At 46.9% G+C, this 16,335-nt stretch overlaps 1 protein-coding gene across 1 annotated transcript in view; it reads right to left on the bottom strand.

The window, feature by feature from the left end:
- Positions 1-16,335, bottom strand: part of RAB6B (RAB6B, member RAS oncogene family) — a 120,517-nt gene that overhangs the window by 905 nt on the left and 103,277 nt on the right. Inside the window, exon 7 of the mRNA XM_063915550.1 lies at positions 12,159-12,225. Coding sequence (XP_063771620.1) covers positions 12,159-12,225 — 67 coding nt within the window. The remainder of the gene's footprint in view (positions 1-12,158; positions 12,226-16,335) is intronic.

Raw genomic sequence — 16,335 nt, forward strand, 5'->3', positions numbered from 1 at the left:
GAAAAGGGCCAGTAACTCTGCACCTGGACAAAACATGTTGCAATGCAAGCGATGCAAAAAAATATATACATATCAGCACCGCTTGAATTGCAACATGGTTTTGCCGACTAGGTGCAAGTGTTATTTGCTCTGTTTTTGCTTTACTCTCACTTGGGTTTATTTACAAAGCGTCGGGATGTAAAACCAGATACTTCTGAGTGTTTTTGCCCCCCACTCCCCCACAATGAATCCGGTCAAATGTCCCACTACACTACCAGAAATAACATGCCCCTGCTGTATGTACAGCAAGATAGTACTTGTATCAATACTATATCCACTTTGGTGGTATCTGTATTTGCGAAGAGTGAAACCTCCTTTACATTACAATTATTTTAAATGAGTTTCCACTAGCCACTTTCCCCTTTAACCAACTGATGTGCTAGCTCTTTAGACACAGTGCTTACACCGAGAAGCCTTCGCCAATTCCTTTTTTTTTTTTTTTTTTTGCTCCTAGACTGGCATAGTCGGATCACATGCGACCACGCAGCCCCACTGTGTCCCTTAGTTTTTAAAGAGGAGATCCGTTCTGCAGATTTGCATAATATATAAATATTTAGAAAAAATAATTTTTCAACTATAATAAATAAATCCACATGGAAAATTAAAAATGGATTACCATGGAAAATAATCTTGTTCATGTCATGAATCGCAATGCTGATCATGATACTTTTTTTACTTTTACTTTCTTCTGTCTCCACAAGAGGGCAGCATTACCTACAATACAGCCAAAATAAATCTGATTCTTAGAAAACAGGGTCACTTCTGTTTTTGGTTGATTAGATTTTTACACAGTATTTGCATTTATATTGTTTTTTTCTGCAGCGGGGTACACTGTGATTCCACAGGGAATTACATTGGGGGTGTACAGTTGGATCTTGATCCGAGGCACCAACAGTCTAAAAGCTTTGACTGTTCCCAGGATGCATAGCGCCGCCTCCTCTATATCCCCGCCTCAAGGCACTGGAGCTCAGTTTGTAAGTTGGTGCCTGCAGTGCAAGCAGCTAACAGGGAGGGCTGCCCGCAGCCCTGAAAAGAGCTTTTCTGAAGAAAGAAGACTTCAAGGGCCGCAGCACAGGCACTTAGAAGTGCTATATGTCATACCGACATATCGTGCTGCAGCTCCCTCACCTCCCCCAGCGGCGCTGTATACTCCCGCACCCTGGTTGCCGGGTACTTACAGCGGAGGGCTCCGGTCACTTCAAGGCACACACCTGCAGCTGCGCTCCTGGATCACGTGGCCGCATCTTCGGGAGGAGGTAATAGGGTCCCCCAGACGGGACCCGCTGAAATCGCGATCTGGCACGGTCTCCGGAGACAGACCGCACGCGCTGGTGTGGACACTGTGGCAGTACAGGGACACCACCAGGGCAAGAGGCACAGGTCGTATTTCTTAAAATCCGTTTCAAATAGGCCCCGCAGTACCCGGTGGTGAAGTCCAGCAAGGGGATAATGCTCTGACCTGTAGCCCCACCCCAGCCCCAGGTGCCATTTATTGCAAATGTACCTGCCCTGGAGCTGCATATTCCTCACTCCCTGTCAGCATTTGGGCGCCATTACACACAAGCTGAGCTGATTCTGGGACTGCTGGGCAATGTCTACTCTATAAAGCCGCCTGCTTCATCAGCGCTGTGCATTTACAGGACACTAAGTATTCTACATGTCATTTAGACAATGTTAGTTAAGAACAAGTGCATAACTTCAGGGTTATGTAGTACAAGTACCCTGTGATATACATCCAGTCTTTACTGTGCATTGTTATATCTGTATACATACATACATACATAGCTTTACTTAGTAGTCCAGTTACTTAGTATTGCTAGTCCAGTGCAGTTTTATTGTTGTTTGTACTAATTTCTGCATTGTACATGTGACTGTGTGTGCCAATAGCTGCTGTGTGGTCTATATTCTGTGTATCTCACACATATCGCTATCCCTATATTCTGTACCCTGAAGGGGGCTAAGTGCAACAGGGTTCTCATATGATATAGTGCATAGGTTCTCAAACTCGGTCCTCAGGAGCCCACACAGTGCATGTTTTGCAGGTAACCCAGCAGGGGCACAGGTGTATTAATTACTCACTGACACATTTTAAAAGGCCCACAGGTGCAGCTTATTATTTCACTTGTGATTCTGTGATGAGACCTGCAAAACATGCACTGTGTGGGGTCCTGAGGACCGAGTTTGAGAACCTGTGATATAGTGTCTCACAGGATATACTACTTTGGTATTTTTCTCTGTGTGTTTCAGTCACCATATACCTCTTAAATTCTCTGTTGTGCTCTGCTTTGCAGTCACACTATACAGGGGGGTTTTGTCAGGTACTTTGCTTTCATTGTACTATTACGCCCTAGGGTTACGCTTACAAATAATGGGGGTAATTCTGAGTTGATCGCAGCAGGAACTTTGTTAGCAGTTGGGCAAAACCATGTGCACTGCAGGGGAGGCAGATATAACGTGCAGAGAGTTAGATTTGGGTGGGTTATTTTGTTTCTGTGCAGGGTAAATACTGGCTGCTTTATTTTTACACTGCAATTTAGATTGCAGATTGAACACACCCCACCCAAATCTAACTCTCTCTGCACGTGTTATATCTGTCTCCCCTGCAGTGCACATGGTTTTGCCCAACTGCTAACAAAGTTCCTGCTGCGATCAACTCAGAATTACCCCCAATGTCTACTAAACAGGGCGGTAGGTCCATGGCCGATCCTGCACCATGCAGTGCTGACGCCATGGATTGCTCGGAGGACAACATTGCAGCGGAGGGTTCAGGTACCGGGGGTTCTATACCCCTCAGTCAGTCTGCAGCACCGGGGGAACACCAAGCCCCACCGTTGGCTGCCTTTTATAATTTACTGACTTCGCCAGTAACGACTTGCACCCCCTGTGGGACCTCCTGTGACATTACAGTCACATATTGTCCCTGCAGTTAATCTGCCATGGGCAGATAATCTGTCCACTCAGTTACAGCAATGAAATCAGTCTATGGCTAAACAAAAACCTAACCCTCGCCTGCCTAGGACCAAGGGGTCCTCTAATTGGGCCATTACCTCCTCACAATCCACGCATGTTTCGGATACTTCATCCAATGAAGATGGCGCATATATTGACCCCTCAGACACTGATGCAGATGCTTCTGATGGGGAATCTATTACACAGGTGGATGTTCCTGACCTCTTAGAGGCTATCAGACTGATTCTTAAAATTGATGATGAGGCAGAACCTCCAGATACCTCTAAGAAACCTGATAAGTTCAAGCGTCAGAAGGTTACTAAATTAGTTTTACCCCATTCTGACCATTTGGTTGACATACGTCAGGAATCCTGGGAGTATCCAGGAAAGAAATTCTCCCTGTCTAGGAAGATGCTAGCTCGTTATCCCCTCGCTGCAGAGTTAAATAAAAATTGGGAAACACCGCCGCCGGTGGACTCACAGGTCGCACGTCTGGTGGTGTCATCTGCTCTGTCCGTTACTACCATCACCTCTCTGAAGGAACCGACGAATAAGCATGTGGAGGGTTGTTTGAAGTCTATTTACACTCTTGCAGGAGCTGTGCATAAAGCCCACTATTGCGGCTTCTTGGGCTGCAAAAGCTATTGAAGCCTGGGTTCAGGAAGTTGAAGCGGAACTACCGTCTGATTTTCCTGATAATGCCAGACAGTGTCTTTAAAATATTATTACATACTCTCATTATATTCAGGAGGCAGCATCTGATGCTGGTGTCCTGGCGGCCAAAGCGTCTACTACGTCTATTCTGGCTCACAGGATTCACTGGTTGCGATCCTGGTCTGTAGATCTGGACTCTAAAAAGACATTGGAGGTGACCCCCTTTAAGGGAAACATCCTTTTCAGGGAATATCTCAACAAGATTGTTGCTAACTTAGCATCCTCTAAGACTGCCTGTCTGCCTAGTACTAATCCTTCGGCTCCGAAGGCTAAAGGTACTTCCTTTCGCTCCTTTCGACCTCCAAGTAAAGGAAAGTGTCAGGCGTATCCGAAACAGGCTCGCACTTCCAAATCCACTAAGCCCAAACCTAAACGTTCCTGGGCTGCCCGTCAGCCTGATTCCAAAACAGACAAGCTTGCTGCATGACGGGGCAGGTCTCCTCCTGGTGGACCCCAGGGTGGGAGGCCGACTTCTGCGGTTTGCTCAGGTATGGTTACAGACCACTTAAAATGCCTGGGTAAAGGAAGTCGTCACTCACGGATACGCCATCTCTTTCAAGAAACGTCCCCCTCGCCAGTTTTGCTCAACAAACATCCCTTCGGATTCGGTAAAAGCAAAAACTCTTCATCTGGTGGTACAATCCCTCCTGGACACAGGGGTGATAGTGCCATGCCTCTGACTCCGGGAGGCAGGGGGTACTATTCAACATTGTTCCTAGTTCCGAAACCGAATGGGTCTTCCCAGCCCATTCTCAGCCTCAAGTCTTTGAACAAATTTGTGAAGGTATCCAAATTCCGTATGGAAACTCTTCGCTCTATTGTTCTGGCCTTGGAGCCCATGGACTATATGGTATCCCTGGACATACAGGATGCTTACCTGCATATACCTATTGCCATGTCACATCAGCAATACCTGCGGTTTGCTATTGGCGACCTACAGTTTCAATTCCAGGCCTTACCTTTTGGTCTGACCACAGCTCCGAGAATCTTCACCAAGGTCATGACGGCTATGCTCCGCCGTCAGGGTATCCGGATTCTGCCGTATCTGGACGACTTATTGATCCTGGCGAACTCTCCGGAGGTTCTCCTCCGTCATCTGAAACTGGTGGTCCAATTCCTGAAAACCCACTGGTGGCTCATTAAATGCTCCGAGCATGGTGCACCTGGGGGCATTATTGGACACCCACAACCAACGGTTGCTCTTGTCTCCAGAGAAAAACCTGAAACTTCAGGACAAGATAAGATGCTTCCTTTCTCGCCTACGTGTGTCGATACACTCGGCAATGCAAGTACTAGGCCTCATGGTGTCGGCTTTCGACATGTTGGAGTATGCTCAATTTCATTCCCGTCCTCTGCAGTGGTTAGTCCTTTCCAAATGGGATGGCCTGCCTCACCGGATCAGGTCTCACATGATCTCCTTGACTCCGGAGGTTCGCCTGTCACTGACCTGGTGGCTACAGGACCAGCAATTGAACAGGGGTCGTCCCTTCTGGATCTCCAACTGGGTCCTTCCAACGACGGATGCCAGTCTGCGGGGTTGGGGTGCGGTGTTCAAGCAACACTCTCTTCGGGGTCGATGGACCAGGGAGGAGTCTCTCCTCCCGATAAACATTCTGGAGTTGCGGGCAGTGTTCAATGCTTTGAAACTGGCCCTGCCTCTGGTACAGAACAAGCCTGTTCAAGTACAGTTGGACAACGCCACCATGGTGGCTACATAAATCATCAAGGTGGCACTTGAAGCCGCATGGCAATGATGGAAGTGTCAACGATTCTTCTATGGGTGGAATGCCATCTGCCAGCCATATCGGCAGTGTTCATTCTGGGGGTCCTCAACTGGGAAGCGGACTTCCTCAGTTGTCAGGACATACACGCCGAAGAGTGGAGCCTTCATCCAGAAGTATTTCAACTCCTAGTGGACAAGTGGGGCCTACCAGATGTAGACCTGATGGCGTCTAGACACAATCACAAGGTTCCGGTCTTCGGAGCAAGGACAAGGGATCCTCAAGCAGCGTTCGTGGGCACCCTGGCAATTCCATGGAACTTTCGGCTGCCATACGTGTTCCCTCCATTGTCACTCCTGCCCAGGATAATAAGGAAGTTCAAGCAGGAAGGAGGATTACTACTTCTAATTGATCCAGCGTGGCCCAGACGGCATTGGTTCTCAGACCTGCAGGGTCTCTCGATAGAGTATCCTCTTCTACTTCCACAACGCCCAGACCTCCTCGTTCAGGGCCCTTGTGTCTACCATGATCTGGCCCGACTGGCTTTGACGGTGTGGCTCTTGAAGCTTCAGTTCTGAGGAACAAGGGATTTTCTGAGGCGGTCATTCAAACTATGTTGAAAGCCTGTAAACCGGCTTCGGCTCGGGTTTATTATAGGGCCTGGAATTCTTACTTCACCTGGTGTGCGGCTAAGAATTATGATGCGTACAAGTTCAGTACTTTCAAACTTTTGGCTTTTCTGTAACAGGGCCTCCTTCAAGGTTCATATTTCGGCCTTGCCTATATGGTTTCAGAGAAAAATTGTGTCTCTGCCTGACGTTCATACTTTCACTCAGGGTGTTTTATGGATTCAACCTCCCTATGTTCCTACTGTGGCTCCTTGGGATTTGTCGGTTGTTCTGGATGCCCTACAAGAGTCTCCTTTTGAACCTCTTGAGTCTGTGGACCTTAAGTGTCTTACTCTTAAGGTCTTGTTTTTGCTGGCTATTGCCTCTGCTAGACGGGTTTCAGACTTGAGTGCCTTGTCCTGTCGGTCACCTTTTCTGATTTTTCACCATGACCGAGCGGTTCTTACAACTCGCCCTGGTTATCTGCCTAATGTGGTGTCACCTTTCCACCTTAACCAAGAGATTGTGATTCCGGACGTTACCTCTCCTGGTTTATCCTCCAAACAGCGGTCTTTGGATGTGGTACGGGCTCTCCGTATTTATGTGAAGAGAAAAGCTTTGCTTAGTAGATCTGAATCTCTCTTTGTTCTTTTTGGTTTTCACAAACGTGGCTGGCCTTCTAATAAGCAGACCTTGGCCAGATGGATTAGAATGGTGATTGCACATGCTTATGTACAGGCTGGACTTCCAGATCCTACTACCATCAAAGCCCATTCTACTCGGTCTGTTAGGTCCTTCTTGGGCGGCCCGCCGTGGTGCGACCCTTGAACAATTGTGCAAGGCGGCTATGTGGTCCTCAGTGAACACGTTCATAAGGTTCTATACCTTCGATACTTCTGTCTCCCAACATACCTCCTTTGGACGCCGGGTTCTTGTGCCCGCTACAGTGCATCCCCTCCCATGAGGAACTGCTTTAGAACATCCCTGATGTAATTCCCTGTGGAATCACAGTGTACCCCTACTGCAGAATAGGAGATTTATGGTAAGAACTTACCGTTGTTAAATCTCTTTCTGCGAGGTACACTGGATTCCACAGGGTGTCCACCCTGACGCACTTAGCTTCTTTGGGTTTGTAAGGCATTAGCCGCTGCTACCGTCTCCTGTCGTGAGAATGTAAGTGTATGTAGCTACTAACTGTTTTCATCTCTCTTACCTGCTACTGCATTGGACTGGTTAACAAAACTGAGCTCCAGTACCTGGAGGTGAGGATATAGAGGAGGCGGCGCTATGCATCCTGGGAACAGTCAAAGCTTTTAGCCTGTTGGTGCCTCGGATCAAGATCCAACTCTACACCACCAATGTAATTCCCTGTGGAATCCAGTGTACCTCGCAGAAAGCGATTTCACAAAGGTAAGTTCTTACCATAAATCTCCTTTTTCACCTTACACCATCTCAGACACATCCCTGTCAATCTACTTTGGTAAATTATTGGATTACTGTGAGTAAGATGATCATATGGAGACCAAAATACTAAATACTAAATACTAAATACAAAGGGAGCAGCCCCAATCTGTGCCGGCTAAAAGCAAGTTAAAGTATTAAGGGGGTCATTCAGGTGTGGTTGGTTTTGCTATCACTGCTGCTTCATTGGAAGCAGCAGTGATAGCGCTGTATGCACATGCAGCAGGAGGCGTCTATTACATGCAGATGGTCCTGCTGCACTAGTGATCCTAGGAAGCAGCATCAGATCAAAGTATTGCACCACCCATCGCAGGGGCCCGGAAATCTCTGTCCTACGACGGAGATGCCCTGGCCTCTCTCCCCCCCCGAAATGGCATCAGATTCTAAATCAATGACAGTCTGATTCCAGCCTGTGTCCTATGCCACAGGACCCGCTTGCACACGTGCAGATCGGGTCCTGCACTTGCGCAAAGTATCAGCAATCGGTACTTTGCGCCGATGGTCTCAGGTGCACCTGAATGACCCCTTAAATGAGGTAGGCTAGCTGTGTAAGGTGGGTGGAGACCAGGATCCAGGCCTTGGGGTCTAAGTAGTGGTGGATTATAATGGGGGAGCTGCCCGGAGCCTGAAGAAGAAAGAACTGTCTCTCTGGTGACCCATCAGGACTGACATAAGCCCTTATGTGACCCACCAATCATTACTTTTACTGACACTATGATTATTAATGTATACTGTAATGCACAAGTTAATCACACCAAAGGTTTTCAGCTGTAAGACACACCCCATTATCAGACGACCCTTAACTTGAATTCCTCTGTAACAAAATAAACATTCTTCCTCATTGAAATGTATTTATAATAAGCAAACGATATTAGTATAACTGGCAGTCAGTGGCTGGAGCATTCATACTGTGTACTGTAAGACATAGCAGCTTCTCTACAGTGTATTATATGGTTATCTGGGGCCATTCAGGGGTTTCCTGTACAATGCATACAGAAGTGGCCTCCATGTTATCATTTACACTAAGGCAACCACTGTATCACCATCAGTGCTGGATTACGGGTGCGGCAGGCTCCTCAACAAAGTCACACTGGCCCACTTCCCGAAAATAAGTGCCCATCTGTCCCTGTTCCCGGATGCAGACTGAAGAGTGGCTCCCTGCTTGACAACGCTTGAGGGCTGAAACACACACGCCAGCTCCTGCCGCCCAGCAAAATCCCGCCCAGCTTTTTACCGCTGTCGTGCTGCAGAGACACATTCAGCGCAATGTTTCCTTTCACACAGCACGGCCCCGGCTTCCGGGTTGCAGCCGGAAATATCCACTGGAAGGTCTGGCTGCCGGGCCGGGGCCGTGCCGTCTTTGAAGGCAGAGAACCGTGTGTGTGAAGGGGAGCTTTCACACACAACGGGGTTTTTTCAAGCCGTGTCTGCTGCTGCGCATGCGTACAGCATTACACACGTCTCAAAGCCATTGTGTGTGAAAGACTCTGATGGATGGCAAAAAGCCGGACAAGGGTGGTCATTCCGAGTTGATTGCTAGCTGCATTTGTTCACTGTGCAGCGATGAGGCAAAAAACCAGCACTTCTGCGCATGCATATGCGACGTACTATTACAACGAACGATGTAGTTTCACACAGGGTCTAGCGAAGCTTTTCAGTCGCACTGCTGGCCGCAGATTGACACGAAGTGGGCGTTTCTGGGTGTCAACTGACCATTTTCAGGGAGTGTTCGAAAAAACGCAGGCGTGCCAGGTAAAACGCAGGCGTGGCTGGGCGAACGCAGGGCGTGTTTGTGACGTCAAAACAGAAACTGAACAGTCTGAAGTGTTCGCAAGCGCTGAGTAGGTATTGAGCTACTCTAAAACTGCACAAAAAACTTTGCCGCCGCTTTGCGATCCTTTCGTTCGCACTTCTGCTAAGCTAACATAGACTCCCAGTGGGAGGCGGCATAGCGTTTGCACGTCTGCTAAAAACTACTAGCGAGCGAACAACTCGGAATGACCACCAAAGTTTATCCGGCTTTCTGCCATCCTGTGCAAACCGGGTAGTGTGTTACAGCCCTGAGGGAGCCGATAGCTGCTCTCGCCTCTGCATGCAGCAGCACTGTCCAGAGGAGAAGTCAGCAGGTGCACTCCACCACAGGGAAGCAAGTATCAGCAGCAGTGGGGATGCATAATGTAGATATTGGAGCATCATGTGGCATAATAGGGCACCAGAGCAACTAACTCATGGGGGCTCCTACCAGTACAAATGTCAATATAATATGCTTGTGATGCTATTAAAAAGTATAATACTCCCAGCACCACAAATACGTTAAACACACAGTACTGGCCCCTGTTGTGTGGGGACCCCTAGGCTACTGCACTGGCTGCCCTGTTGCTAATTCGGCACTTGGGGCACTGTGTGTCATAATATGCATACTGGTGGCACTGTGTGTCATAATATGCATACTGGGGCACTGTGTGTCATAATATGCATACTGGGGCACTGTAGCATATTGTGCATACTGGGGGCACTGTCGTATAATGTGTATACTGGGGGCACTGTCATATAATGGGCATACTGGGGCACTGTAGCATACTAGGAGCACTGTAGCATAATCTGCATACTTGGGACACTGTAGCATAATGTGCATACTGGGGGCACTGTAGCATAATGTGTATACTGGGGGCACTGTAGCATAATGTGCATACTGGGGGCACTGTCACATAATGTGCATACTGGGGGCACTGTAGCATAATGTGCATACTGGGGGCACTGACGTATAATGTGCATACAGAGGGCACTGTAGCATACTGGAGGCAATGTAGCATAATGTGCATACAGGGGGCACTGTAGCATACTGGGGGCAATGTAGCATAATGTGCATACAGGGAGCACTATAGCATAATGTGCATACTGGGGGCACTGTATCATAATGTGCATACTGGGGCACTGTAACATAATGTGCATACTGGGGGCACTGACGTATAATGTGCATACTGGGGACACTGTAGCATACTGGGGGCACTGTAGCATAATGTGCATACTGGGGGCACTGTATCATAATGTGCATACTGGGGCACTGTAGCATAATGTGCATACTGGGGCACTGTAGAGCAATGTGCATACTGAGGGCACTGTATCATAATGTGCATACTGGGGGCACTGTAACATAATGTGCATACTGGGGCACTGTAGCATAATGTGCATACTGGGGCACTGTAACATAATGTGCATACTCGGGGCACCGACGTATAATGTGCATACTGGGGGCAATGTAGCATAATGTGCATACAGGGGGCACTGTAGCATAATGTGCATACTGGGGGCACTGTATCATAATGTGCATACTGGTGCACTGTAGCATAATGTGCATACTGGGGCACTGTAGCATAATGTGCATACTGAGGGCACTGTATCATAATGTGCATACTGGGGGCACTGTAGCATAATGTGCATACTGGGGCACTGTAGCATAATGTGCATACTGGGGCACTGTAGCATAATGTGCATACTGGGGCACTGTAGCATAATGTGCATACTGGGGCACTGTAGCATAATGTGCATACTGGGGCACTGTAGCATAATGTGCATACTGGGGCACTGTAGCATAATGTGCATACTGGGGCACTGTAGCATAATGTGCATACTGGGGGCACTGACATATAATGTGCATACTGGGGGCACTGTATCATAATGTGCATACTGGGGCACTGTAACATAATGTGCATACTGGGGGGCACTGACGTATAAAGTGCATACTGGGGGCACTGTAGCATACTGGGGCAATGTAGCATAATGTGCATACAGGGAGCATGGTAGCATAATGTACATACTGGGGGCACTATAGCATAATGTGGATACTGGGGGCATTGTAAGGGGCACTATAGTGCAGCATAATGCAAACTGGTAGGTACTTCAGTGAGTGGCATAATGTAATTTTATTGGTATAGGCCCCACAAATTAATTAATCCTAAAATAACTTAATCTGGTCCTGATTAGCATTACTTGGCACATCCTGTTAAAGTTACACACACATGGGCTCGTCAATATTAGCAGCTTCAATTGCATTCCGAAAAATGCGACATGGCAATACAGCCACTGGGACAGTATAATATACAGATCTCTATGTGCACAGTATATGCAGCACAGAGGTCACACAAGCTCTAAAGGTCATTTAAGAGAGAGCAGTGCTATTTTCTTTTGTCAATAAGGGGAAGCTAAGGAACCAAATACGCATCTTCTGAGTGCGTGGGTGTAAAATGGTGGCAGGATAGACTCTGACTCATTCATTCTTTCACCATACCCATTTATGGTATCGTCAGACATGAAATACCCCAAATGTCGAAACAGATCATTGAGGTTGGTTCTAAAAACCAAAATGTTGGACTATACCAGAGGTTCCCAAACGCAGTCCTCAAGGCACCCCAACAGTCCAGGAGATTATACCTATAAATGCACTAGATGGAGATTCCTGACATGTGGCAAATAGAAAGGCTCGCCGCTTAGATGGCATTTTCATAGATGACCTCTTCCTCTCTCCAGCAGTTCTACTAATGTTGTGTCCCTGTAGAATGCAACACCAGAAACTGATCCAAGCCTTAAATGCCTATGACATCAGGGTAAATAACTAAGGAGATCATATAGTGAAGACAGAAAGCAATAGGTCACTGATAAAGGATACTGCCATCTTTGCTTTTCTCTTCTGTGCACTCCATGCCAGGCAGGGCAGAGGCTACTCGACGAAATAGCTGGAAAGGAAAGCAGATTGCAGTCATTAGGCATCACTGTAGCTGGTCTGCATGTGGCTCATGTCTAGAAATGGGCAAAATGTCTGAATTTCAGAGATTCACTGCACAGGGGTCACAATTTAAAAAAACCAAAATCACCTAATAAATAGAATCAGGGCAATCAGAGTGCTTGAAATATAAAGGAGCCAATCTGTCATTCTTCTTAGTCTGACAAAACATTTCTGGTTGTACTTCATGACCTGTTAGAGGCATAGATTACCCTACACGTCTACATTGGGTACATAGCTATCTGTACGGTATGGCAGCACTTTCTGGTTTGCATTATATTTACACTGTGCTTAGTATCGCTTCTCAGCCTTTTGGCAAAGATCAACTGCAGATGCCCATGTACACTGGTGCGCTTAAAGGAACCCCCAGTAGGTGATCGGCCATCACTTTATGCTCTGGAAAAGAAGCAGGCAGCTTGAAGCCTCAGGTGCTATGTGCCCCTGGTGCCTCCTGAGCCATGGGTGCCTGAACATGCTCTGGTGTTGGTAGCGGAGCCGTAACTACATGTGTGCCAGGTGTGCCTGGCACACAGCGAAGTCGCCCTGAGGGCGCAACAGCCAGCAACTATGTCGGCGGCTTGTTATGAGTCAAATTGACTCATTAGAAGCCGCCTGTGCTGTGTGCGACGCGCTGGAGGAGAAGAGGAGAGGAGTAGCTCCGGAGGCAGGGGAGGAGGAGGAGGGAGAGGGACTGGAGCCGCAGCAGCGCTATGTAATTGGTAGCGGCACCGCTGCAGCTGTCCCTCTCCTTCCGCATTGGCTGGCCAGCGATGCTGTGAATGCCGGGATGCGCTTCCTTCATCCCAGCATTCACAGCGTGGGCCAGCCAATGCGGAAGGAGAGGGACAGCTGCAGCGGCGCCACCACCAAAGGGGACGCTGTCTGCCGTAATATGTAAAAAGGAGACGCTGTCAGTCGTAATGTGTAAAAAGGGGGACGCTGTCTGCCGTAATATGTAAAAAGGGGGACGCTGTCTGACGTAATGTGTAAAAAGAGGGATGCTTTCTGCCATAATGTGTAAAAAGGGGGACGCTGTCTGCCGTAATGTGTAAAAAGGGGGACGCTGTCTGCCGTAATGTGTAAAAAGGGGACGCTGTCTGCTGTAATGTGTAAAAAGGGGACGCTGTATGCCGTAATGTGTAAAAAAGCGACGCTGTCTGACGTAATGTGTAAAAAGGGGGATGCTGTCTGCCGTAATGTGTAAAAAGGGGGACTGTCTGCTGTAATGTGTAAAAGGGTCTCTACCTGGTGTAGTGGCGCTACTGTGCGACGTAATTTGAATAATGGAGACTACTGTGCACCATAGTATGAATTGGTATTATTTTGTGGCCACACCCCTTCCCCACGAAGTCACGCCCCTATATTTTTTGCACGCACCTACGGCGCACACTGCCCTTATCTTACATACGGGGGACGCCAATGCCGTTTGTTGCACACCGCTAAAATGCCTAGTTATGGCACTGGTTGGTAGTCACCTGCGTACTAGTATGGCACTTTGCACTGCACTTTATTTTCAGGCTGCAAATTTTTTCCTTTGCCCTGGCCTTCTGGCTGGGGCAAGGTTAATTTTTTATTTCCCCGGCCGATGGGCTGGGGCCTTTTTATTTATTTCACTTTTTTCACATTTCTTTGCACTTTTCGCCTCACATTTTTGTGTTTTATGTGAATGCGTTCACGTTTGTGGGCCTTTGCACGAGTCCCACCCTCTCCCCACAGATTCCATTCCCCAGAGGGGAAGCTTTGGCCAACCCTGGGGAGAAAGAAACCGACCCTGGGCTTTGCTGCGAAGGGGAGCCCGGGCACCCTAAGGGGCCTTTGGTTTCGAGTGTCGCAGATACAATGGGGCCCTATAGTTTCAGCAAGGGGAGACCTGAAGATTCTCTCTTCTCCTCACTGGGCCTTCTGGCTCTGAGGGGATGGGGAGTAAGTTCAGTTCTCCTTTTGTAGAGGGTCCAAAGTCCCATGTCGCTTTTTGCACTGCACTGGGTGTTTGAAGCATGCACTTAAAAGACTTAAAAGAAAAAAAATGACAGTGTACTTATTTACAGGATCTCTATTCTCATGCTTTAGAGTACAGAAGACTTGTAGGTTTGTTTCAAACTCTGCACTATCACCACACCATCCTCCCTTTTTTTTATTCAGCAGTGTCATCCCTGTACAGTCCATTCATTGTAATATCAATGTAATTCTAATACCACACAGACTGGCATAAATAACCTCATGATCACAAACCCAAGTAGTGGCACTGAATGTCACTTTTACTCATTGCAAATGGGTAAACTTCAGTAACTTTCTGATCTCAATCTACTGATCTACTGCATACTGTAGCTACTACTCTTACCTAAAGGGCCTAACCTTCCCCTGACTTTAGACTGTAAGCCTTTAAGGACAGGGCAGAAAATAGAAAAAGAAATACCCTAAGGTATTACTACTCCCAGGCGCTTGATGCGAGGTTCACCACAGCAGCTATATATAAACAGGGGTTGGTCAGACCCCTAATGTTATAAACAATAAAAAAGATATTAGCGCTTATTGGTCACAAATGCAAAGGTGTGTCACGATTAAATCACAATTTAATATAGGGATAAAAATTGTAAAAAGCAATACACATTGGTGGTTAATACCACATATAACACTTAAATGAAAGCAATTGTGTAACTCCCAATAGTATGTTATCCTTATGGAAAGTTTGGCAAAGAATGGACCTGTTCCTATGTGAGTCCCCGTTAGTTAGTAAGGTTCAATGTCCTATTCGTGGATTGAATAGTTACCACCGACGTATCTCGAGGCAATTAGGCGAATCTGCGTCCGCAAGGTGCTGTTCCTCGGCGGGTGGTGAATGATGGCTTTCCACGATAGAATAGGAATGTCCTTATATCCGATAGGAATAATCAACGGAGACTTGGTCCAGGTCCAGAGATTCCAAAAGATGTGGGAGTAAACACAGACAGGCAGGTCTCACCGACGCGTTTCGTTGTATACAAACAACTTTTTCAAGGTGCTGGAAGTCCTGCTAGATAGTGGTTTATATACCCTACCAATATGGTTGCTCATTAGCATATGTGATTGATTGTGACCACCTATTAGCATTAAATGACCAAATAATGACAGACATTGGAGGTATAGTGTATTAATAATTAAGGATTATACAGATATATATTTTGTAAATAATTTTGCTTAAAATTGAATAACATTATTTAATATTATCACAATAAAAGCCAGTCACATGACCACTGATGGATAAATCCAAGTTAAATTCCGGAAAACCTGGAATGACAATTGAAAGCTAATAGACTGAAAATATTAGTGAGGGAAATGGAATATGTTCCATATTTTCCGTTCAGTCATTAAAACTCGGGGAACGCCCCCCTCCGCCCAACACCCCGCGAAAATGATACCGGAGACGTGGCGATGACGTGACGGAGCCCCATCCTATCAGCTGCCCGTGCGTGTAGACGCGGGCAGTACGCAAGTGCCGTCACGCCATCCGTCCGCGCCTCGGGAAACGAGGTGTAAAGCGGTTGTCATGGTGACGTATTACCGTCACTAGCATGCTGCCGGGGACGCGATAACTAGCACCAGAATGTCCCCGGAAGTCACGTTGTTGATGTACGTTGTTACGCAAGGGTTGCCATGGAGACGGTCTGCAACAAACGTCGCCAGGACAACCTGTTAACTGCCGTCCACTTCTTTATTAGTATAGTGGGAATTAAGAAATACACTATTTAATTGATATAATGGGACTCACTTGAATCAATCTCCAATAGTACAGCGACTGGCTTGTATTGAAGCATAATTTGTTACATATCACGGAAAAAAGGATAAACACTGTGTCATTAAAGAATCATAGTAAAAAATGACAATATAAAACAATCAATATAAAACTATATATATTTGTGTCTCATCAGACACCACTGTATTCTCTTCCAATAGTACTCTGACAGATTAGTCTGTAATGTTGCAGCAACTGTGTGTAATTTAATATAATAAACAATACATACATAGAGATATCTGTATATATAATAATAAAATATAAATATATTCAAAACTCATAATAATAATA

This window comes from Pseudophryne corroboree, chromosome 4, assembly GCF_028390025.1.
Source record: "Pseudophryne corroboree isolate aPseCor3 chromosome 4, aPseCor3.hap2, whole genome shotgun sequence".
In the NCBI taxonomy this organism is placed as follows: Eukaryota; Metazoa; Chordata; class Amphibia; order Anura; family Myobatrachidae; genus Pseudophryne; species Pseudophryne corroboree.